At 41.0% G+C, this 24,144-nt stretch overlaps 1 protein-coding gene across 2 annotated transcripts in view; it reads left to right on the top strand.

Annotated features, from left to right (window-relative positions):
• Positions 1 to 12,424, top strand: part of DIAPH2 (diaphanous related formin 2) — an 893,504-nt gene extending 881,080 nt beyond the window's left edge. Inside the window, exons 28-29 of one of the 2 annotated variants that reach the window (XM_049705082.1) lie at positions 7,104 to 7,200; positions 8,184 to 12,424. In XM_049705082.1, the coding sequence (XP_049561039.1) occupies positions 7,104 to 7,168 (65 nt within the window). In that variant the 3' untranslated portion in view covers positions 7,169 to 7,200; positions 8,184 to 12,424. Of the gene's footprint in view, positions 1 to 7,103 lie in introns of both variants that reach the window. The other variant, XM_033412217.2, reaches the window with a different exon arrangement.
• Positions 12,425 to 24,144: the final 11,720 nt, after the last annotated feature.

The following is a 24,144-nucleotide window of genomic DNA, read 5'->3' on the forward strand; positions in this document are numbered from 1 at the left end:
CACCTATGTTCATCAGTAATGTTGGCCTGTAGGTTTCTTTTTTTGTGACATCTTTGTCTGGTTTTGGTGTCAGGGTGATGGTGGCCTCGTAGAATGAGTTTGGGAGTGTTCCTCCCTCTGCTATATTTTGGAAGAGTTTGAGAAGGATAGGTGTTAGCTCTTCTCTAAATGTTTGATAGAATTCGCCTGTGAAGCCATCTGATCCTGGGCTTTTGTTTGTTGGAAGCTTCTTAATGACAGTTTCAACATCAGTGCTTGTGATTGGTCTGTTTATATTTTCTATTTCTTCCTGGTTCAGTCTCAGAAAGTTGTGCTTTTTTAAGAATTCATCGATTTCTTCCAGGTTGTCCATTTTATTGGCATATAGTTGCTTGTAGTAATCTCTCATGACCCTTTGTATTTCTACACTGTCAGTTGTTACTTCTCCTTTTTCATTTCAAATTCTGTTGATTTGAGTCTTCTCCCTTTTCTTCTTGATGAGTCTGGCTAATGGTTTATCAATTTTGTTTACTTCTCAAAGAACCAGCTTTTAGTTTTATTGGTCTTTGCCTTTGTTTCTTTCATTTCTTTTTCATGTATTTCTGATGTGATCTTTATGATTTCTTTCCATCTGCTAACGTTGGGGTTTTTTTTTGTTGTTGTTCTTTTTTCTCTAATTGCTTCAGGTGTAAGGTTAGGTTACTTATTTGAGATGTTTCTTGTTTCTTGAGGTAGGATTGTGTTGCTATAAACTTCCCTTTTAGAACTGCTTTTGCTGCATCCCATAGGTATTGAGTCATCATGTTTTCATTGGCATTTGTCTCTAGGTATTTTTTGATTTCCTCTTTGATTTCTTCAGTGATGTCTTGGTTATTTAGTAGCGTATTGTTTAGCCTCCATGTGTTTGTATTTTTTACAGATCTTTTCCTGTAATTGATATCTAGTCTCATAGCATTGTGGTCAGAAAAGGTACTTGATACGATTTCAATTTTCTTAAATTTACCAAGGCTTTATCTGTGACCCAAGATATGATCTATCCTGAAGAATATTCCATGAGTACCTGAGAAGAAAGTGTATTCTGTTGTTTTTGGATGGAATGCCCTAGAAATATCAATGCAGTCCATCTTGTTTAATGTGGCATTTAAAGCTTGTGTTTCCTTATTTATTTCATTTTGGATGATCTGTCCATTGGTGAAAGTGGGATGTTAAAGTCCCCTACTATGATTTTGTTACTGTCAATTTCCCCTTTTATGGCTGTTAGCATTTGCCTTATGTATTGTGGTGCTCCTGTGTTTGGTGCATAAATGTTTACACTTGTTGTATCTTCTTCTTGGATTGATCCCTTGATCATTATGTAGTGTCCTTCTTTGTCTCTTGTAATAGTCTTTATTTTAAAGTCTATTTTGTCTGATATGAGAATTGCTACTCCAGCTTTCTTTGATTTCCATTTGCATGGAATACCTTTTTCCATCCCTTCACTTTCAGTCTGTATGTGTCCCTAGGTCTGTAGACAGCATATAAACGGGTCTTGTTTTTGTATCCATTCTGCCAGTCTATGTCTTTTGGTTGGAGCATTTAATCCATTTACATTTAAGGTAGTTATCGATATGTATGTTCCTATTACCATTGTCTTAATTGTTTTGGGTTTGTTTTTGTAGGCCTTTTCCTCCCCTTGTGTTTTCTGCTTAGAAAAGTTCCTTTAGCATTTGTTTTAAAGCTGGTTTGGTGGTGCTGAATTCTCTTAACTTTTGCTTGTCTGTAAAGTTTGTAATTTCTCCATCAAACCTGAATGAGGGCTTCCCTGGTGGCGCCGTGGTTGAGAGTCCGCCTGCCGATGCAGGGGACACGCATTCGTGCCCTGGTCCAGGAAGATCCCACATGCCGCGGAGCGGCTAGGCCCGTGAGCCATGGCCGCTGAGCCTGCACGTCCGGAGCCTGTGCTCCGCAATGGGAGAGGCCACAGCAGTGAAAGGCCCGCGTACTGCAAAAAAACAAAACCAGGGCTTCCCTGGTGGCACAGTGGTTGAGAGTCCGCTTGCCGATGCAGGGGACATGGGTTCGTGCCCCGGTCTGGGAAGATCCCACATGCCGCGGAGCAGCTCGGCCCTTGAGCCATGGCCGCTGAGCCTGCGTGTCTGGAGCCTGTGCTCCGCAATGGGAGAGGCCACAACAGTGAGAGGCCCACATATCGCAAAAAAAAAAAAAAAAGAAGAAGAAAAAAAAAACCTGAATGAGATCCTTGCTGAATAGAGTAATCTAGGTTGTAATTTTTTCCCTTTCATCACTTTAACTATGTCCTGCCACTCCCTTCTGGCTTGCAGAGTTTGAGCTGATAGGTCAGCTCTTAAACTTGTGGGGATTCTCTTGTATGTTATTTCTTGCTCTTCTCCTACTGCTTTTAATATTTTTTTCTTTTTATTTAATTTTTGATAGTTTAATATGTGTTTTGACCTGTTTCTACTGGGATTTATCCTGTATGGGACTCTCTGTGCTTCCTGGGCTTGATTGATTATTTCCTTTCCCATGTTAGGGAAGTTTTCAACTATAATCTCTTCAAATATTTTCTGTCTCTTTCTTTTTCTCTCTTCTTCTAATACCCCTTTAAGTTGAATGTTGGTGTGTTTAATGTTGTCCCAGAGGTCTCTCAGACCCGTCCTCAATCTTTTCATTCTTTTTTCTTTATTCTGCTCTGTCGTATTTCCACTATTTTATCTTCAAGGTCACTTATCCATTCTTCTGCCTCAGTCATTCTGCTATTCATTCCTTCTAGAGAATTTTTAATTTCATTTATTGTGTTGTTCATCATTGTTTGTTTGGTCTTTAGTTCTTCTAGGTCTTTGTTAAACACTTCTTTTATTTTTTCCATTCTATTTCCAAGATTTTGGATCATCTTTACTACCCTTGCTATGAATTCTTTTTCAGGTAGACTGACTATTTCCTCTTCATTTGTTTAGTCTAGTAGGTTTTTACCGTCCTCCGTCATCTGCTGTGTGTTTCTTTGTCTTCTCATTTTGCTTATCTTACTGCGTTTGGGGTCTCCTTGGCGCAGGCTGCAGGTTCGTAGTTCCCATTGTTTTTGGTGTCTACCCCTAATGGGTGAGGTTGGTTCAGTGGGTTGTGTAGGCTTCCTGGTGGAGGGGACTGGTGCCTGTGTTCTGGTGGGTGGGGCTGGATCTTGTGTTTCTGGTGGGCAGCGCCACATCCCATGGTGTGTTTTGGGGTGTTTGTGAGCTTAGTATGATTTTAGGTAGCCTCTCTGCTAATGGGTGGGTTTGTTGTTTGGCATGGGGCATCCAGCACTGGAGCTTGTTGGCCATTGGGTAGAGCTGGGTCTTAGTGTTGAGGCGGAGATCTCTAGGAGAGATCTCGCTGATTGATATTATGGGAGGCCAGGAGGTTTCTGGTGTCCAGTGTCCTGAACTCGGCTCTCCCACCTCAGAGGCTCAGGCCTGACACCAGGCCAGAGCACCAAGACCCTGTCAGCCACACGGCTTAGTAGAAAAAGGGAAAAAAAAGAAAGAAAAATTTAAAATAATTTAAAAATTCTTTTAATTATTAAAATAAAAAAAGAAGAGAGCAACCAAACCAATAAACAAATCCACCAATGATAACAAGCACTAAAAACTAAACTAAGGTGAACATAAAAATCAGAAACAAATCAGTTACAGACTGCAAACCCCAAGTCTACAGTTGTTCCCGAAGTCCACTGCCTCAATTTTGGGACAATTCATTGTCTATTCAAGTATTCCACATATGCAAGTACATCAAGTTGATTATGGGAATTTAATCTGCTGCCTCTGAGACTGCCGGGAAAAATGTCCCTTTCTCTTCTTTGTTTGCATAGCTCCGGGGGTTCAGCTTTGGTTTTGGCACCATCTCTGCGTGTACGTCACCCTCAGGCATCTGTTCCCTGCCCAGACAGGAGGGGTTTACAGCAGCAGCTGATTAGGGTGCTCTTGCTCATTCAGACCAGGGAGAGGGAGGGGTATGGTAGTCATAATTGGAATGCGGGACCAGCCTGCAGCAACAGAGGCTGCTGTGACTTTGCAAAAGCCTGAGGCGTGCCATGTGTTCTTCCAGGGACGTTGTCCCTGGATCACGGAACCCTGACATTGGCGGGCTGCACAGGCTTCTGGGGTTGGGGTGTGTGGATAGTGAGCCGTGCTTGCACACAGGATTCTTGGTGGTAGCAGCAGCAGCCTTAGCGTCTCATGCCCATCTCTGGTGTCTGTGCTGATAGCCGCGCAGCCACGGCTCACGCCTGTCTTTGAAGCTCATTTAGGTGGTGTTCTGGATCTCCTCTCTTCATGCACCGCAAAACAATGGTTTCTTGCCTCTTAGGCAGTTCCAGACTTTTTCCCAGATTCCCTCCCAGTTAGCTGTGGTGCGCTAGCCCCGTTCAGGCTGTGTTCACTCATCCAACCCCAGTCCTCTCCCTGGGATCTGACCTCCGAAGCCCGAGCCTCAGCTCCCAGCCCCCACCCTCCCTGGTGGGTGAGCTGACAAGCCTCTCAGGCTGGTGAGTGATCATTGGCAATGATCCTCTGTGTGGCAATCTCTCCACTTTGCCCTCTGCACCCCTGTTGCTGCGTTCTCCTCCGTGGTTCCTAAGCTTCCCCTTCGCCACTCCCTGTCTCTGCCAGTGAAGGGGCTTCCTAGTGTGTGGAAACTTTTCCTCCTTCACAGCTCCCTCCCAGAGGTGCAGGTTCTGTCCCTATTCTTTTGTCTCTGTTTTTTATTTTTTCTTTTGCCTACCCAGGTACGTGGGGAGTTTCTTGTCTTTGGGGAAGTCTGAGGTCTTCTGCCAGCATTCAGTAGGTGTTCTGTAGGAGTTGTTCCACGTGTAGATGTATTTCTGATGTATCTGTGGGGAGGAAGGTGATCTCCACGTCTTACTCCTCCGCCATCTTGAAGGTCCCCTGGTGCCATTGTTTCTAGTGTCATTTTCTCATAAACAATGTTGGAGGTTGACATTTCAAAAATACAGGTGATGGCCTTTCAGGATTGCTTCTACTTATAATTATCTCATATACATAGGTACCAATTAGGTACCAAAAAAATTTTAAAGAGAGAGAGACAGAGAAGGAAGGGAGGGATAGAGGGAGAGAAGGAAAGAGGAAGGGACGAAATATAGAATAATTCTCTTTTGTGTATGCCAAGAGCTGGATTTGGGCCATCAACCAGTGTTTATCCTGCCTTCCAAAAGCTTCAGTCTCCTTTCCCCAGTTCATTTTGACTTGAAAGTTTATTTTCTCACACCAGATGCTACCAAGAAAGTTACAGGTTGATGTGAATCCTGTCATCACTTCATTTACTGCTGCAAGGCTAGGTTTTTGTATGTGGTACATCTCTTGAATCCAGTGGGCAGTGAGTGGTGGTATGGGGTACCAATAGCATTCCTGGAGTGAGTGTGGATGCCAGCTGACCTTAGTGTGTAGGACCACCAAGGCACAAGCCTTTTTTCTGAGCTGGGACAATCCTCTGTGAATGGTACCATCATTCTCATATCTGATAGCTTTAACACTGAATACTTAAATGCTAGCAATGCAATGGTAGCCATCATATTATAATCTCATTTGTAAATGTCTTCTAAGAAGTCCCAAACCAATCTGCAAACCAGTGACATCTAAGTAATAAGCCCTTTATCTAGGAATGTTATCTTGACATTTTTAGCTGAATTGTGATCCATATCACAAACTAAATAATGGATTTTTTAATGGTATCTTTAAAAGGATGCCCAAATAATCTATCACTCAGATACATCTCTGAATAGAGAAAATATCTCTTTCTTTCTCACCTCTCAGTGATATTATTGCATTATAAGGCACTTTGAACTTATGGCTGGTTGGTTCAGTGCACTCATTCTGTGGTGTTAACGAGGCCAAGGTTATGGAGGCCAGTTAGCTTTTGCTCTGTGTACTGACCACAGACTACCCGGAATCACTCGAGAAACACTAGCACAGATGAGAAAGATGCCATGGCAAAACCTCAACATTTCTCACAGTCCATCCTCCCCATGGGACAGGCAGAATGTGCTCCTTGGGTATGATCTTAGGGAGGAAATGAGTAGGAGCCTGGGAGGCCCCAACATCTACCTCTGAACAAAGCAGGCCTGACATTTAGGCATTAACTTTGCATTATAAGCCCCTGTCATACCATTGATTTGCTGTGTAACCTTCATCACTAAAGCAGAGATAATAGGATAGAATGAAATGCGCCTACCTCCCGGGGATGTTGTGTGAATTAGCAAATTAACGAGTGTAAAGTGTTAGGATTTATGTAAGTGCTGGTAGTTGTCATTATTTCTAGGGACCTAGTCTTATTCTAAATAGAGAATCTAAGTGCATTATGCTTTTTTCAGAAAGGGATTTTCACCGACATCAGTTGCATTTAAGCTGAGCATAAAACAGAGGTGATAATAACATAGTAGTGATCATCACAATGCAGAGCTGTAAACCTTTTTCCTATTAAAGCTAAAACTATTTTCAGCAACTTTCAATGCTTTCCAAGCTTTGTGCCAACAGTGCTCTCTACAGTGATTATTTTTCCCGTGACGGGTGAGGGGAATGGGACCGATTCATTATTCAGTCCCATAATGACTATATAATGTATTGAATGTTTACATCACATAATCAGGCAAAGACTTGGTAGCTGATTTGATTGCCATATATTGCAATCATTGTAAAAAATAAAAACTCTTTTTTGCTCTGCCCACGCTGGTGTGCGCTAGAGATAGCCAACATACAGATTGAAAACTCATGGGGAATTGAAGTGCTTTCCAACAAAAGGCACTGTACATAGATCCTTTCAATTTAACATCTTTACCAAGGAATTTTGTTGTCGCCTGCTATTTCCAAGGGGACTGTGCTTGAGCGAATTCTTCCATTTCTTTTATCACTCTGACTTCACTTACCAAGAAAAGTCATTTAATGCTGATTTCAAACCCTTGAACTCAGCCTGGGAGCTGCAGCATGAACGCCTCAGATCTTGGCTCCTTGTTATTTATATATTCATTTGAAGTAATTTTTCAGGACTGTTTGAAAACCTCTCTCAACCTGACATCACGTAACAGCTGGGATCTAAAGCTCACCATGTTTTTGGTTCTTTTTCTCTTTGTCTTACAGATAACAGACGAGTACCTTTGGAAAGGTCACGCTCTCGCCACAATGAAGCTATCTCATCTAAGTGATTCCTGATGCCAAAGAATATGAAAATACTTAAGTAAACAAAATCATACATTTTGGGAGGAACAAAACATGCACTCAAGGGATGGAGAGGAAATAAGTACATTTCTGCAAAGATCAAGCTGAGCTGGATGCAATAGCGTGCATATGTAAAGTTATTGCAAGACTCCTCCCACAGTTATACTAATACGAACACAATTACCAGGATTATAAAATACGTTCCCTTTTAGTGTAAAGATGTGTATTATTTGTTACTGTGTGTGGCCTGACCGTGATGATGAAAAGTGTAAGAAATTGAAGAGTTCCAAAGACTTTCAAAACCATTCAGTCTGTCAAAAATGTATAATATTATTACTCAAATTTGAAGTCACCCCCCCCACAAAAAGAAAGGAAGAAAAGAGAAGAAAAAGAATAGCAAGAATTAGTCAGTGTCTACTTCTGATTCCTGTTATATAGAAAAGGAAAAGGCCAGTGAAAATGTGTGTGTTTGTTAATGGTTTGGAAAGGCACTGATATTGCACACTCTATAAAAGAAGCCGTTTTTGGAAACTCAGAAAAAGTACTGCTTCACCCCCCGTCAAGTTACTTAGAATCTTATCTCAAGTGAAAGTTGATGGATTCATCTGCTTCGGCTGAAATTAAACTTATCATTAATCTAGAGTTTCAGCATGATATTGCAGGCACTTATCATTGCTAAAAATAAGCCAGAAAGTTTAACAGAAGCAGTTAGAGAAAGTGATTTAAACTTTATTTAAAGAGGTATTTTCTAATTATGCACATATATCTACTTTATACAAATACTTTATATGGCTGTTTTTGAGAAAAACCTCACATTTTAATGTTTATGCTAGGGCTGAACCTGCAAATTCTGTTACCTTTATTCAGATTTTTAAAGGTAAATATTGCTCTCTATTCTCCATGGTTTATTTCTTCTCTCTATTGCTTCTTTCTCCCACACTCCCTTGAAGGCAGGGAATAGAGTTCTAGGAGATCTGAGGGGAAAAATATTTCTCTCCGCAGGAGGCAGCAGAAAACTGTCCGAAAGGTCAGTTGTTTTATCCGCCTTTCTACTCCCCTTTCCAGTTCCTCCGTGGTGATCTGAAGAAGAAAAAGAAATTACATGTATGTATCTGTATATATGTGTATATATTTATATCTCCTGCTACAATAATTCCACATCCCAGTGACTAAGTGAACTTCTCAATCATCATCATACTTATTTACCTTATATTAACAAATTCAAATGATGCTGCCGAAACAACTCTAGGAGGAAAAAACAGGCTCTACATTTTTCTTAAATAGATGAGGGAGGAGAAGTTATACTTGTCTATTATTTTTAAAAATGCATTGTAATAATGTGGTATAACTTCTCTGGACTAATCCATGCAGATGATTGTAAAAGATTTCTTATATGTATATTTCTTATAAAGAAAAATCCTATTTCTACTTCCTCCAAAGTATATTATAGACATTCAGAAAGAACAAGAGACTGGCTTGGCAAGTCACTCCCTGAGATAATGTAACCAAGCGACCAATAGCTCACAGTTTCCTTTTTATAGACGTACAGTGATTCAAATTGCTGCCTTTTCCTCCAGTGCATTCTTACTTGGGTCTTATCCTTTACAAAGCTCTGAAGCTGCTACAATAGAGAAATCAAAAGCAGTAACAGGATCTGAGATTTTACAATTTTATCCTATCATCTATCTTAAGACACACACATATGCACACACACACAAGTTTAAGGGACATATCAATTTCACACAGTTTTTTTAACAATAACAACAGCAACAAAGATTTAGGTTCTACTAATTTATGTAAATACTTAATGTACGTATTTTTAACTTCACAAAGTCTTTTCTGAAATCTTCATGGTATGGCTTCTTTGAGTCTTTTGATAGCTTTTCAGACTGTAGGAAAATGATATTTTGAAATATTCACCCTGACTAATATTTAGGGGCATTTGCCATGCCATATTATCAGGCTGGTCAAGGTGGACATACTGATGAATATCACCTTTTCCAGATGTGAACTTGCCTTATTTTTTAGTTTGTGGGGAAAAAAAGTACTATTATTGATAAATTATATATTTGTATTTAGAATAATTCCACATGCTTTTCACAAACATTATGAGACCGTTCAGGGTCTTTCACGAAGTTCTGATAACTCAATTAAAGGGTTTGCTTCCCAGATTTATAATGGTCCTGCTCTAGCCATTTGCAGTTTTGTTTTAGATTGAAAATTATCACCAGAAAAAAGTACATAGTGACATTTTTAGTATAGAACCAAATTATACTAAAGTCTTTTGTTGGGTTTATTACTGCCACACGTGAGAAGCACCAATTTATGCAGATTTTCTTCAGAATGTTTTTTAAAATTGCAAAACCCTTTAAAATGTTTACTAGTTGTACTAGTTTCCTCTGGCTGCTGTAACAAATTACTACAAACTTGGTGACCTAACATATCAGAAATTTATTCTTTCATGGTTGTGGTGGCCAGATGTCCAAAATCAAGGGTCATGCTCCCTCCAGAGGCTCTAGAAGAAACTCTTCCCTTGCCTCTTCCAGCTTCGGGTAGCTATTGGCATTCTTTGGGTTACGGCCACATCTCTCTCTGCTCCATCTTCACATCACCTTCTCCTCTATGTATTTAATCTCCCTATGCCCCTCTCTTATAAGGACACTTTTGTTGGAATTTAGGGCCCACCTAGATAATCCAGGATAATTTCATGTGAAGACCCTAAACTTAATTACATCTGTAAGACCCTTCTTCCAAAAACGTAACATTCATAGGTTCTGGGGATTAGGATGTGGACATATCTTTTTGGAGGTGACCTTTAGCCCATGACAGTCTGCCCTCTGGACCCCCCCAAATTTATGTCTGTCCCATGTGCAAAGTATATTCACCCTATCCCAACACTCCTAAAAGTCTCAACCCTAAGTCTAAAATCTCATCCAAACATCTTCAGTTCAAAAGTTCCAAAGCTCACCTAGATCATCTAAATCAGCTATAGGTGAAAACCCTGGGGCAAAATTCCTTTGCATCTGTGAATCAGTGAAACAAGACATTAACAAGGCCCCTGTTTCCAGAATACAGTGGTGGGACAGGCATATGATAATAGTTATAGACGTTCCTATTCCAAAAGGGAGAAAGTGGAACAAACATAGAAAGGAGTCACCTGTCCTGATGATTTTCAGAATTTGGCCAGGCAGAATCCCCTTAGGTTTCAAGACTTGACAATAATCCTCCTTGTCTCAGGGCTACATCCTTTAGGCCTGCAGCTCTGGCCTCTTGGCCCATGGATCACGTCTCTGCCTCTGTGCCCATGGCTTGTACTTCTGCCTCTAAACCTGCAGCTCTGCCCTAGGGTTGATCTTTTCTATCGAAGGGTATCACCTCTTTGCAGCTTTATCAGCCTACTTCCTGCCTGTAAAGTTTTGGTAGTTTGACCGCCTTCTCTCATTTTGTCCTGTCTCTGTCCCTTTCAGGCCAAGCTGGAACTGTTTCTGCTGGTGTAACTTTCTCAACAATTTTGTAGGCTCCCCCTGTATATCATATTGATTTACTAGTGAGACAAGAGTCCTCACAGATCTTTGCCAGATAACACCACCTCTGTTCCTGGCTTCTACTGAGATGATTGAGTGGATCAGTGAGTGAGTCAATGCCTAATCTCTACAGCACTAGCCAAAGGTTATCCAGCCTTGGCTTTATCTCCAGAGCACACTAGCCACACTATCCTAAAACAGTGAATCTTCATTTTAGCATGTTTTGCAATCTGAATAGGCTCAGAATTTCCTGAATCATCAAGTGCTGGGTCCTTTCTGCTTAACAGTTCTTTCTTCAATTTATCCCTTTCCTCTTATATTTTACTCTAAGCTCAAGAAAAATCTAGGCCATACCTCCAATGCTTTGCTCTCTAATTTCCTCAGCTAAATATCCAAATTCATCACTTACAGATCTACTTTCCACACAACAGTTGGAGACAATTTGGATAAGCTTTTTGCCGCTATATAGCAAGGATCACCTTTCCTCTAGTTTTCAATAAAATGTTCCTCAGTTCCTTCTGAGCCCTCATGAGACGCGCCTTTAACATTCCTATTCTTCCCGACAGTCTGTTTAAGGCAGTCCATGCCTTTTGTACCACATACGTCAAAATTCTTCCAGCCTCTACACGTGATCTAATTCCAAAGCCACTTCTACATTTTTAGGTATTTGTTACAGCAGTCCCTGACTTCCTGGTACCAAAATCTGTGGTTTGTTGCTGTGGTTGCTGTAACAGAGTACTCCAAACATGTTCACTTAAAACAACAGGCATTCATTCTCTTACTGTTTTGGAGACCAGAAGCCGTAAATTGAGGTATTAGCAGGGCTGTACTCCCTCTGGAGGCACTAGGAGAAAACCTGTTCCTTGCCCCTCCCAGTTTCTTGTGACTGTCATCATTCCTCGGCTTGTGGCCAAATCTCTTTCTGCTCTGTCTTCATATCACCTTTCCCTCTGTATGTCTAGTCTACCTCTGCCTCCTGCTTACAAAGACACTCGTGAAGGCATTTAAAGGCCCACCGGTTTATCAGTGATAATCTCCTCATTTCAAGATCCTTAACTAATTACATCTGTGAAGACCCTTTTCCCAACTAAGTTAACGTCACGGGTTCTGAGAATTAGGACATGGACGTATCTTTGGGGAGCCACCTTTCAGCTCACAACACTAGTCATTGCACATAAATGTACTTTTCACATTTTGAAATGCATCCTTGGTGCTCAAGCCAAATTCAAGGTTGTCGCTAAGAGCTATTGTATGCACAGGCTACTGCATGCTTTGATGTTAAATGGCTGAACAGGCTATTCAAAAATTCAGTTGATACTTTTGTTACTGTGGCCAATTAGCTTGAAAAAATAATTGGTTCCAACTTTGAGCTCTGGTGTATCTTCTCTGCCCCTTTTATGGAGTCTTTGGCCAAATGTTTTCTATGATTAATAATGTAGGTATAAAACTACCTCTGATACAGAAGCGTTCTTTACAAGTTTATTTTAGATATTGTGAATCCCTCAGCTGAAAGGAGAGGTGACAGCAAAACCTGTTTGAATGGATATTGAGGGAGATTGTGCCCATACCAAGACACTCAGAAGTATTTCAGTAGCAGTAGAACTGTGGATTCATGTTCTCGTTTTGCCTCGGCATAAACAGCTGTCTCTGCAGGACCAAGAATGACTTGCAATCTATCTGTAATGCATACTTATTCAATAAAGTTAAGGTTACATTAAATGTTGTGCTGCCTATGATAATTAATACTAAGGATGGGTGAAAAGGCACAAACTGAAGAAGTATAAAGACGGAATGTAAGAACATTCTAGAGAAAGACAAATACCGTATACTAACACATATATATGGAATTTAAGAAAAAAAATGTCATGAAGAACCTAGGGGTAAGACGGGAATAAAGACACAGACTTACTAGAGAACGGACTTGAGGATATGGGGAGGGGGAAGGGTGAGGTGTGACAAAGCGAGAGAGTGGCATGGACATATATACACTACCAAACGTGAAATAGATAGGTAGTGGGAAGCAGCCACATAGCACAGGGAGATCAGCTCAGTGCTTTGTGACCGCCTGGAGGGGTGGGAGAGGGAGGGTGGGAGGGAGGGAGACGCAAGAGGGAAGAGATATGGGAACATATGTATATGTATAACTGATTCACTTTGTTATAAAGCAGAAACTAGCACACCACTGTAAAGCAATTATACTCCAATAAAGACGTAAAAAAAAAATTGATGAAGAACATTCTAGAAGGAGAAGTTTCAACTTAACAGAAGTACAAAAGTATTTCTATAAGGACCTGGTCAGGTGGAAATCATGGGATATATTCAAAGACACGCCCACCTGTGGGAATCATAAGATTTTTCTTTAAGTAATCTTCAGCACTTCTTGCCAGAGTAGTGGAGAGATGTTTGCGCAACTTACTTAAAAGTCGAGAAAAGTCAGAAGGGTGATTTACATTCTCCAGAGAAACTCTACAGAAAAGGGTTTTTTACCGTGATTATAGAATGAAAGTAAATGGGCTTCAAATGCTCAGAGGGCATTAAAATCTGGAATTAGTCATAAAGGATTTTAAATACTTATTCTCTGGAGGGCTTTCAAGAGAATCTCTCATCATAGGTGGGCTGACTTGAAGATGGAGGGTTGGACAAGGTAATAACCAGGTCTATAAGTGATATGGTCCAAAGTACCTGGCAAGACCATTGTTTCCCTTGGAATGGTTTGCTCCAGGAATCAAAAAAAATTGGCTTTTTCTCCCCCAGAGACCCAAGTAGGCAAACTCCTTTGTAGGGAGTCTGAAAACCTTAGTATCCACAACTAGGGGAATTCGAGCTTAATGCCAAGAGCTCAAAGGAAAATGGAAATCTGGAAATTGATATATATGCAATGCATGTAACAGGATGTATAGTTTTGATTTATAGTAAAAAGAAAGCTATAGCCAAAGATCCCATTTACAGACTGAATTTATTTAGATGTCTAGAGTCCCAATAGCCACAAATAAAATATTATTATAGTTAGTATCCACTGCAGGGAAAAACAACTTGCAAATTCATGAATTGTGCAAATCACAACTTTGTTCCTAGTCCTTGGAGATAAGCCAGCATTCAGACTTTAGCCATGATGACCTTATATCTTGGCTAATAGAAGTTCAGCCAGTATTTTTACCTATATTTTGGCTAAGGTGCAGAAAATATTTTCACCTTTTGATGTGTATGAGCAAAGCACAAGGGCTCTTATTGTATTATTAGAAATATTAATAATAAACCTTCAACTTCTCTACTTCGCTAAAGGCTCCAGTGTGGCTATTCTAATCACAGTGTGCCTGTTCAGTGGACATCATTACTTTTCAGGACACCATTATGAATTAAACACAGCTCCTGCCTTCAGGGATCTCACAGTCTAATGGGAGATGGCACAGGTACAAAAAGAACTGTAATTCAAAGTGGAAAGCACATGATCAGTGTCGTAAGAGTGGTACAGATAAGGCCTAGGGGAGTTCAGAAAAAACAGTTGACTTAGGTGAGGTGGGTATTGAGGTGGAAAGCAGGTATCAGTATAGATTTTTTGGCACTGGTGGCATTTGAAATGAAATTTAAAGGGTAAGTAGGTTTGGATATGTCAAGTTTTTATTCATTCAGTCAAAATTTAATGAGCACCTACTGTGTGCCAACCACAATGCTAGGCTCTGAGACCATAACAGTGAACTGGACAGATGTGGGCTCTAGTCTCATGGAACTTAACGTCTTTTTGAGGAGGGAGGGAAGGCATGAGCAGAAGTACAAGCTTTGATGTGCATATGCAAGGAATATGGAGCAATTCGGTTGGACTAGAACTTAAGGTTCCATGAAAGGCAGCAGTGGTTGTGTGGTTTGGGCTTGATTTTATAAATGTTGGGGAATACTGAGGGATTTTGAGGAAAGAAATGACATGGAGCACTTAAGGAAGATGGTGATGGAAGCTCTGTGTAAGACAGATGGGAGAGGTCACAGAAGGCCAACTTTGTTGGAGGCAATTGCAATAATATTTTTTTTGCAATAATACTTTTGATAATTAATGAAGGCCCGAACTAGGATAGCATCAGTGGGACAGATCCAAGTAGCATCTAAATAACTGGCAAATCTATTAGGTGTTGAGGGTGTGAGGAGAGGAAAGATTCAAATCTGACACCAAGGTTTCAGGCCTGAGTGACTCATGGACTACTTTCAACAGAAAAAATTGAACACAAGAAGAAGAGCTCATCATTGCAGTGATACCATGGATGTGTACAGCTGTAGCTCTGACACTTGATACGATCCTACTATCTGTGTTGTTGAATGGCTCAAACAAACCTCGTGTACAAGTAGCATCAAGTCATGAAGACATAGAGCAGGCAGGAAAAAACGATTCCACACAAGAGCGTATTTAGTGATACTGTAGTGATTATGGTAATAAGGACCAGGGTTACCTCTCTAGGCTGTGTTCTTTTTCTTTCCTTTTCTTCTTTTCCCCTTTCTCTTTCCCTTTCCAGTCCCTTCTCTTTTGTTTTCGTCTCAATAATACTGAAAGTCAAAACACTGAATGGCTGTTCAAAGAAAGGAAAAACTGACAAAGATTGAGTGGACATTAAAATGTACTGATTCAGTTTTGCTTCCATACTGACAGGAAAGAAAGGCATTTAGATGAAGCATAATTCACGGGAAAAGCTTTAATTAGTTCATAGCTAGGACTTCTTAAGTGTCTGGTTAATATTTTAAGTCATACATTTACGAGGTTCTTGAACAACCATTACTCTCTAAAATAACAGCAAATTCTCCTGTTTTACTGTTTTCTCAGGAATCTCTCAGACTTTCAAACTCTACTCAGGTCTATTCCCTTTACGCTAAATACCTTTCTACTCTAACAACCATATAAGGCTTCCCTTCTCAGTACATTCAACTGCTGGGTACATGTGACACTGAATGGCTTTATTTTAGCTAATATTGTTTTGTTTTGGAAGGGGACCTGGTTTATGAATCTGCTCCATCTCCCCCCCACCCCACAAATACCTTGTGTTATTGTCCCTTTGTTTTCCTACAAAAACCTGCATATCACAATGGGAATTACATTGAAAATAACCAAATCCTAAGAATTTTCTCTTTAAACAGTTTTTGGCAACCTGTGATATGTAATGGCAGAGTGACCTAGACTTGCTGACAAAAATCAAATAATGAGTATTTTACCTGGCTGAACAACTGAACGACTGGTAACACTTAATGGTAGTGCTTGGAGGAGGGAGGGAAGGGAGATGAAAGAGGTCAGGAATAAGGCCTCCTTAGCAGAACTCAGTATAATGATAAAAATCAAAGCATCTGTTAGATGTCAATGACCTTTCAACTCTAGAGCATCTGGGATAAAAATCTGACTTGCTGTGACCTTGTATCGTGTGGTACTTTGTACTTTCGAAAGGACTTTCACTTTTCACATCCATTATTCCATCAGCTCATTTCCTCTCAGTCTACAAGCATCCTCAAGTCTCCTCTATCTGATTAAACAACAACAGCAGCCTTCCCCTGAATCTTCTCGCCTTCAAGGCTACCACTAATCACCTAATTGCCAAATCCTACGAATTCCCCTTTATCCTCATCCTGCTTACTTTTTACCAGTTTGGCACAAAATACACCTAGCCTTGTCTTCTCCCACCACTCAGAAAATTCTTCACTCCCATTTATTAGTGGTTGTCTTCACATATTTACTAATATGTAAATATTCACATATTTAGGGGGGTCACATGACCCCTAAATACAGGCAGTATCTCCAGTGTTCGATTGTGTTGTCCCCACCATCAGGGTCGTGGTAGCCATATCCATGGCTTTGACAATTTCCCATGAGCAGGTAACTGAGATCTCGCCAGAGCGCCAGAACCCCCCCTCCCTCTGTAAAGGATAGCTCACACGCTAAACTCAGTATACTCCCAACAAAATATGTTCTTCTCCAGCAAGCTGATCCTTCTCTCCACGTTGCCCGTGTCATTACGGGCACTACACTTCTCCCAATCTCTAAGGCTAGAAACACCAGAAGCATCTTTGTATTATTCCTTCTCCCCTAATATCCAGTCAGGCACAGAAGTTGGTCCCCCTGTTTTCGGTGTTTTAGCTCTTCAACCCGTCCTTCGCACTGCTAGAGATTGCTTCCTAAAATGCCATTCTTGATCCACTTCAAAAATTTTGATTGTTCCCCTTAATTAACAAAACTAGTACAGGCATCAAAGTTTCCAGGAGCAGACTCAAACATAACTTCCAAGCCCCTTTGCCATCCCTCCAGCCATGCTGTGCTGGATTTATCATTGGAGCCTGCCAGTGATAAACAAACATATGATTACATCCCCAAACACGTATATACGTTCATGCCATTTTATGTACATGCACTTTACTCTGACTGGTATGACCTCACTGCCCAACTTCACCCTTTTTCTCCTATTAATCCTTCAAGGACCAGTGCTGCCTTTCTGAAGCCTTCCTTAATTCTCCTTTCCTCATTAAAATAAATTGTGTAATCTAGGCTCCTGTAGCAATTTGTTCATACTCCTATTATGGCCCTTATTTCATTCTGCCTTCTACTAGAGTTAGTTGTCTGTGTCCTTGACTAAAGTGTAAGTTTCTTGATGGCCATGACTGTCTCATTCATCTCTGTGCCTTTACACAAAGCAATTGCTCAATGAATTAATGTGTAGTGTCAACTCTCAGTGAATTAAACAAATGAAAAGGAACGTTTGGTACAGGTAATGGAAAATCATAGCTAATTTTCTCATCCAGGTGAGAACGCAGCCTTCATCATTGTCCTGGGATCTGAGGGCCTGCCTAAGGTCAGCGTTGAGGACAAGCCTCCTGAACTGTGGATGACTAGAAGTTGATTTCAGAGGAGCTCTTTCAGGAGCTGATGACTGACTGAAGACAAGGAGGAAGGCTTTTCCTCCAAGGTCAAGCTTTTAACAAGTATCTGCAATGTACACTGAGGGATTTGGCTATACTCCAATTATGCTAATATGTTTTATATATGGGCCTCCAGCATCCAGGAACCACCTCCCTAAACAATTTAATAAGTGTAAATATCAAGGCAGAGTTGTAAATGTGGAACTTATTTGTAAGGTACCAACCTTGTTATTATCAAATGTCATGGGATATAAGTCACGGCAATTATGCTGCCTGCTTTTTATTACGTTTATTTTACTTTTTAAAAGTGCAGTATATCCCCATAAGCTTCCCCTCTCCTGCCCTGCCAAAGGAACCTGCCCTGGCTGTGTGTTCTGGAGGGTCACAGGATTAATGAGCATCTCCGGAGGAAAGGGTCATTGACTCCAACCACTGACACGTAGCCTCGACCTCAGGCTTCACTGCAGCTTTCCATAACTCAAGCTGTGGGACCTAGTGGGTTTCTCAATACAAGAGACTTCATGATATAAAATACACAACTGTTGCTTCCCCCTCCCTCCTGCCACCTGAGCATGTGTGCATGTCCCTGTCATGAAGAGGCTGTCAGTTTTGCACAAAGTCTTCAAATTCTTGATTGCCAGCTTGGTGTGATACAGTCCAGAGCCACCTCTTAAGTGGTCTCTTGGCAGGTGAAAGTGAGGGGGAGTAGGCCTGATTTTTTGTTTGGTTTGGACTGCAAAAGGACCCACTATACCCAGCCCATAATTTCTATTTCCCAGTTTTCTCTTTCTCTCCCCCTCCTTTCCACTTTTCACTAAATTGCAACAACCACTCAGAAGGGGAAGGGCAGGTGACTCTTTTACTCTATATAAATAAGCATTCTATGGCAACGGTCCTCTTTTCTTTCAAAGGAGCCCTTCTAGTCTGTCTGTGGTCTTCCGCAGGCCTCCCTGGGATTAGGCAGGAAACCTGCCAGGACGCAGGCCTGTTGGCAAGTGAATCTGTTTTTAAGGGTTTGGAAAAGTGCCACTGCTTTCAAAGTTTCCTTGAAAGAGAAGGACAAAAAACAAAAAAAGTAGTTGATCCTTGCACCCAGGAACTTCTTTAGGAGCTTTATCATCTCCCCTAATTGCTACATCCCCCCACCTTCTCAGTTTATGATCCAACAACCAAGTTAACAATAAGCTATTCATTTGTTCATCACTTATTCCACAAATATCCACAGAGCAACTACTGTGTAACAGGTGGTATATAATAGCAAGCAAAAATAGATGTGATCCAGGTCTTCAGGAGCTTATAGTCAAGTGGAACATGCCAATGATAAACAAGTCTACGTTGTCTATATGATGACAACTGCGTTAAGTGCCTAAGAAGGAAAGAATGCAGATACTATAAAAGAAAATAATGGTGTATGAGTGTATGGTGGGGAGGGGGACCTAAATTAGACTCTGGTCAAGAAAAGCCTCTCTGAAAAAGTGACATTTAATTGGAGACCGAAAGGATGAGAAGTTAACCAGGTAAAAAGTGAGCATTTGTGAACAGTCAGTGTAATGGAAACAAAGCACATATAATGGGGTAGTGTGTCAGTCAGCTTAGGCTAGGTTGCACTAAATTACAAACAATCTCTCAAACTCAATCACCATAGCAAAAGGCCCTGCAGTAGCTACAGGTCATCTGTGGCTCTGCATTTTATGTCTTCCTTATTCCAGGATCTCAACTGAAGGAGGAGCCCTTCTTTGGGACATGCCATTCTAACCACAGAGGGAAGGGAGCAAAAGAGGCTGAACCATGTCATGGCTGTTAAAGCTTCTGATTCTAGGTGGCGGAGGTCACTTTATCCCACATTCCATGGGCCAAAGCAAGTTTTATGACCAAGCCCACATCAGTTTGGTAGGGCTCATGGCAGGAGGCAGAGACACTCTCTCTAACAGGGAGAAAATATTAATACCTGGAAACAACCATGCAATGTACCACAGCACGTGTCTGAGTTCCACCTACCCCTCTCATTAATAGACATTTCTGACATTTTACTTAACTTCCAGGGCCACAGATTCCTCATCTCTGAAAAGGATGTTTAAAACAACTGAGGGGAATCTAAGATAGTTTTCTCAGGGTTGGGTCCACCCCTCAATTTAGGCAGCAGCTTGGGGGAAGTGAAATTGTATAATCTAGAGTCTAATATTTTCCCTACATTTTCCCATAGCATTTTATTTCAAGTGCAGTGATAGAAAGCAAGTTTGGGCCTGCTACCGTGGCCACTAACTAGCTGTGTGAGCTTGGCCAAGAAATTTAAACTCTTTGAGCCTCGGGCTACTGTAGGGATTATGTAAAATAATCATTGTGAGAGCACTGTGTGTATTTTAATGCCATACAAGTACTAATCATTATTATAATTATCTGACCGATTTGATTACCTCTACTAAGACCCAAAAATCTGTTTCTCTCATACCCTCACTTCCACACTTCAGCCAGCCATCTCAAACTCACCACATCAAAAATCAAAATCGGGGCTTCCCGGGTGGCACAGTGGTTGAGAGTCCGCCTGCCGATGCAGGGGACGCGGGGTCGTGGCCCGGTCTGGGAGGATCCCACATGCCGTGGAGCGGCTAGGCCCGTGAGCCATGGCCGCTGAGCCTGCGCGTCCGGAGCCTGTGCTCCACAACGGGAGAGGCCACAACAGTGAGAGGCCCACGTACCGCAAAAAAAAAAAAAAAAAAAAAAAAAAAAAATCAAAATTATCTTCTCTCCCAGGCAGCTGCCATCCACCTCCCTCTCCAGGCTTCATTATGCTTATTACTGGCACTGACATGCTTCTAATCACCAGGGATGTAAAACTTCATGTTGTCTCTGACATCTATACCTCCACTCAGTTCTATCAATTCTCCCTTCATAATATAGTTTACATTGATCTCTTTCTGATTTCAAAGCTACCACCCAAGCCCAGACCCTAACCTCACTCCTTGTTACTCTCATAACTGCTCTTCCTGACCATACTTTCACCCCTGTCCAAAGCAACCATTTGATCATCTGATTCGTACACTCCAAGCCCTGCAGGGGCTCACTAGTGAGTACAAAATTAAAGTCCAAACTCTTTAGCTGAGTAGCCAATGCCCTCCACAATCTGGCCTGGCCCACTGTTTCCAAACTTCCCTCCCACTTTTATCCATATACGCCCTGCTGCAGCCATACCGACCTAACTCAACACTCTCTGAAAAGCTCCATTACCTAGATCAGCCCTGTTCAGCAGACATCTAATGCAAGTCCCAGATGTAATTTTACATGATCTAGTAGATACATTTAAAAAAGTAAATAGAAACAAGTGACATTAATTTTAATATATTTAACTTAACCCAATATATCCAAAATATTATCCTTTTAGTATGTAATCAACATAAAAATTATTAATGAAAAACTTTACATTCTTTTTTCTTACTATGTCTTCAAAAATCCATGAGTAGTTTACACTTACAGCACATCTCAATTTGCACACACTAGCCATATTTCAAGCGTTCAATAGTCACATGTGGCTAGTGGCTTCCATACTGACCAGTGCGATCTAGCCCCTACCCTGTGGCTCAAGGCAAGCTCTATGCTCTGCTTGAAACACCGCCCACTCAAACCATCACCTGTAGAAATGCTACCTTCCAAAGACCCAGCTTCATAGCCCACATGCTCTCAGAAGTCTCCCCAGATTTTCCAACTGGAATTCATCTTTTCCCTCTCATACTCCCATACACATTATTTTATTGTATATTTTTTAATGCAAGTAGGTAATATATTCATTTGTTTCAAAACTCAGAGAGTGCCAAAGGATATGCATACAATTGACACCTCCACCAACTAGTCACCCTAATTTCTTCCCCTGGAGGCAAGCAACGTCATCAGACTTTTGTGTATCCTTGCACAACTCGTATACGTATACATCTCGTATAAATCTTATATGTATACAAATACATGTGTAAACATACATGTCTCCCCTGCATTCTTTCCTAACACATGGCAGCATGTTTTAAACATACTGTTCTGTACCTTACCTCTTTGTACGTAATACTCTGTCTTAGAAATCGTTCCACACTAGTACACAAAGTATATCTGTCTCCCTGACAAGGCTTTTAATTCTCAGAGGATATAGATTTTTTTTTTTTTTCCTGTATCGCTGCATAGCTCTGCATTTTGGACTCTGGTGCTGTATATAATACTCAGTAAATGTTTGTTGAAATGAATTGCTCAAACTGTTACCAGATTACTCTTTCTAAAATGCTCTTTTGCATATGGTACCCCACCCACATCAAAACACTATTGACTTCTAATTGCCCACAAGATACCTTTCACATTCAAGGACCTTCACAGTCAGACCCACTCTTCCCCCCCAAGACTAATCCTTACTCCCCAGAGGTGCATCCTTTGTATTAACCAACAGGTGTCCTCACTGGAGCTTTGCTACAGGTTGACATGTATGTTTATCCATCTCTGTGTGCATGCATGCATGTGTGTATTTTACTCCAATATCTTCCCAACTAGACCATAACCCAGGGGTTCTGTCTGATGCCCTTATTTACCCCCAGGACAGTACCTACAACTCAGTGATACTCTGTGTATAGTTGATGGACTTGGAAATCTCTTTCTTCAAGACTTCTTTCCTCCCTTCTCTTCCCTTGGGCCTGGCCTGCCCCAGGCTGGATGATAATTAGCCAGATTCTGCATTTCCTTTTTTGCAGAAACAGAAGACAGTTTGTTTCTCGAATCCATTTTATTTTTAAATCATTCTTTCTTTATTCAAGTGATTCTCAAGCCAGAGAAGTTGTAGGCAGAAGCAGTGACAAGGGTCAAAACACAAAATTAGCATAGTTCCTGCCAGGGAGTTTTTCTTCCTGTTTTCATGCTTTTGTCTAGAATCCCATTTATTTAAATCCGAAAACACTAACTTTTCTTAAGTTTCAAACAATTAAAGCTGCTTTGAGGGTCACATCAAAAGCAGATATGGCACTACCATGGCTGGCTAACATTTCAATAAAGCCTAGTGGTACTTAAATGCGGTCAGCTCAAAGATGGAAAGAGTGACAATAGCTACCACTTATGAAGAACTCTATAGTAGGTGCTATTCTCAGGCTTTATGTTCTTTTTTGTTTTTTTTTAACATCTTTATTGGAGTGTAACTGCTTTACAATGGTGTGTTAGTTTCTGCTGTATAACAAAGTGAATCAGCTATACATATACATATATCCCCATATCTCCGCCCTCTTGCGTCTCCCTCCCACCCTCCCTATCCCACCCCTCTAGGTGGTCACAAAGCACCCAGCTGATCACCCTGTGCTATGTGGCTGCTTCCCACTAGCTAGCTATTTTACATTTGGTAGTGTGTATATGTCCATGCCACTCTCTCATTTCATTTAATCCTCACATCCACCTTGAGATGGGTTCTATTATTCAAATTTTACAGAAGAGTAAACTCAGGCTCAGGGAGGTAAGGTGGCATGATCAAGATCTCCGTTAGGAAGTGACAGAGGTGGTACTTTAACCCAGAGAATATGACTTCAGAACATATGTTCTTCACCATGAGGCATATTTCCTGTTTTAGCTTGAGACAGCAACTGCCTTTCTGGTACATATTTCTTGAAACCCATCTATTTGAACCCCTGGGGAGCATGAGTGCAATCAGTCTCATATCTGCCTCCCTTTTGTTTCCTCTGCCCTTCACTTGATCCAGATAGAACGGTGCTACTTTTCCACCAAGCCTCTTCATCCTTGCACTGCTGCTAGCCAAAGAGGACTCAGTATCTAGCCTCTATATCTAGAATGTTCCTGCTATTCAAAATATGTTTCATGGACAAGCAACATCACAAGGGAACTTGTGAGAAATGAAGCATCCCAGACATCACTCCAGACTACTGAATCAGAATCTGCATTTTAACACATTCTCAGGTGATTGGTGTGCACATTAAAGCTTGAAAAGCACTGCTCTCCATCTTTTGGAGTACTCCCTTAGTAATTTCTTGCAGAGTGTTCCAGAAACGCAAGTCTAAAACCTATGGCTTGAAAGGGAGGGGATCATTTAAGCTGCTCCCTGTTCTCTGGCCTTGAGGAGCTCCAGAGTCAGTCAGAGGCCATGCTTAGAGTAAATCTTGCTATCTTTAGAATAAAATATATGTGGGTGAAATGAAAAGACAGCTACGTGTTCGCCATCATTTCCTTCCCATATTTCATTCATGCTTTCCTGGTGTCTCACACTTCCTCAACACAGACACTTTCCTATATATAATGAGGAAATTTTTAATTAAAAGCATCAGAACACTTGAGCACAGATAACCCTTTAAAAGTTAAGTTTATCTGTATTTACAAGCCGCCATTTATTTGGTCGTGACAATAGGATAAAAAAAGAAAAAGAAACCCTGCCTCTGAAGGCATATGGAGGAATGGTTAAGCTAACTTACAATAATTGCTTTAATCTTGGTATATTGAATTGTAGAGTCTAACTCTCTCAGTTCTCTTGGTCTGAGGTAGAGGCAAAATATACCACCATGCTCTATATTGTACCTCTGAATCAGAGTGGAAATTCTGCC

This window comes from Orcinus orca, chromosome X (genome assembly GCF_937001465.1).
Source record: "Orcinus orca chromosome X, mOrcOrc1.1, whole genome shotgun sequence".
Classification (NCBI taxonomy): domain Eukaryota; kingdom Metazoa; phylum Chordata; class Mammalia; order Artiodactyla; family Delphinidae; genus Orcinus; species Orcinus orca.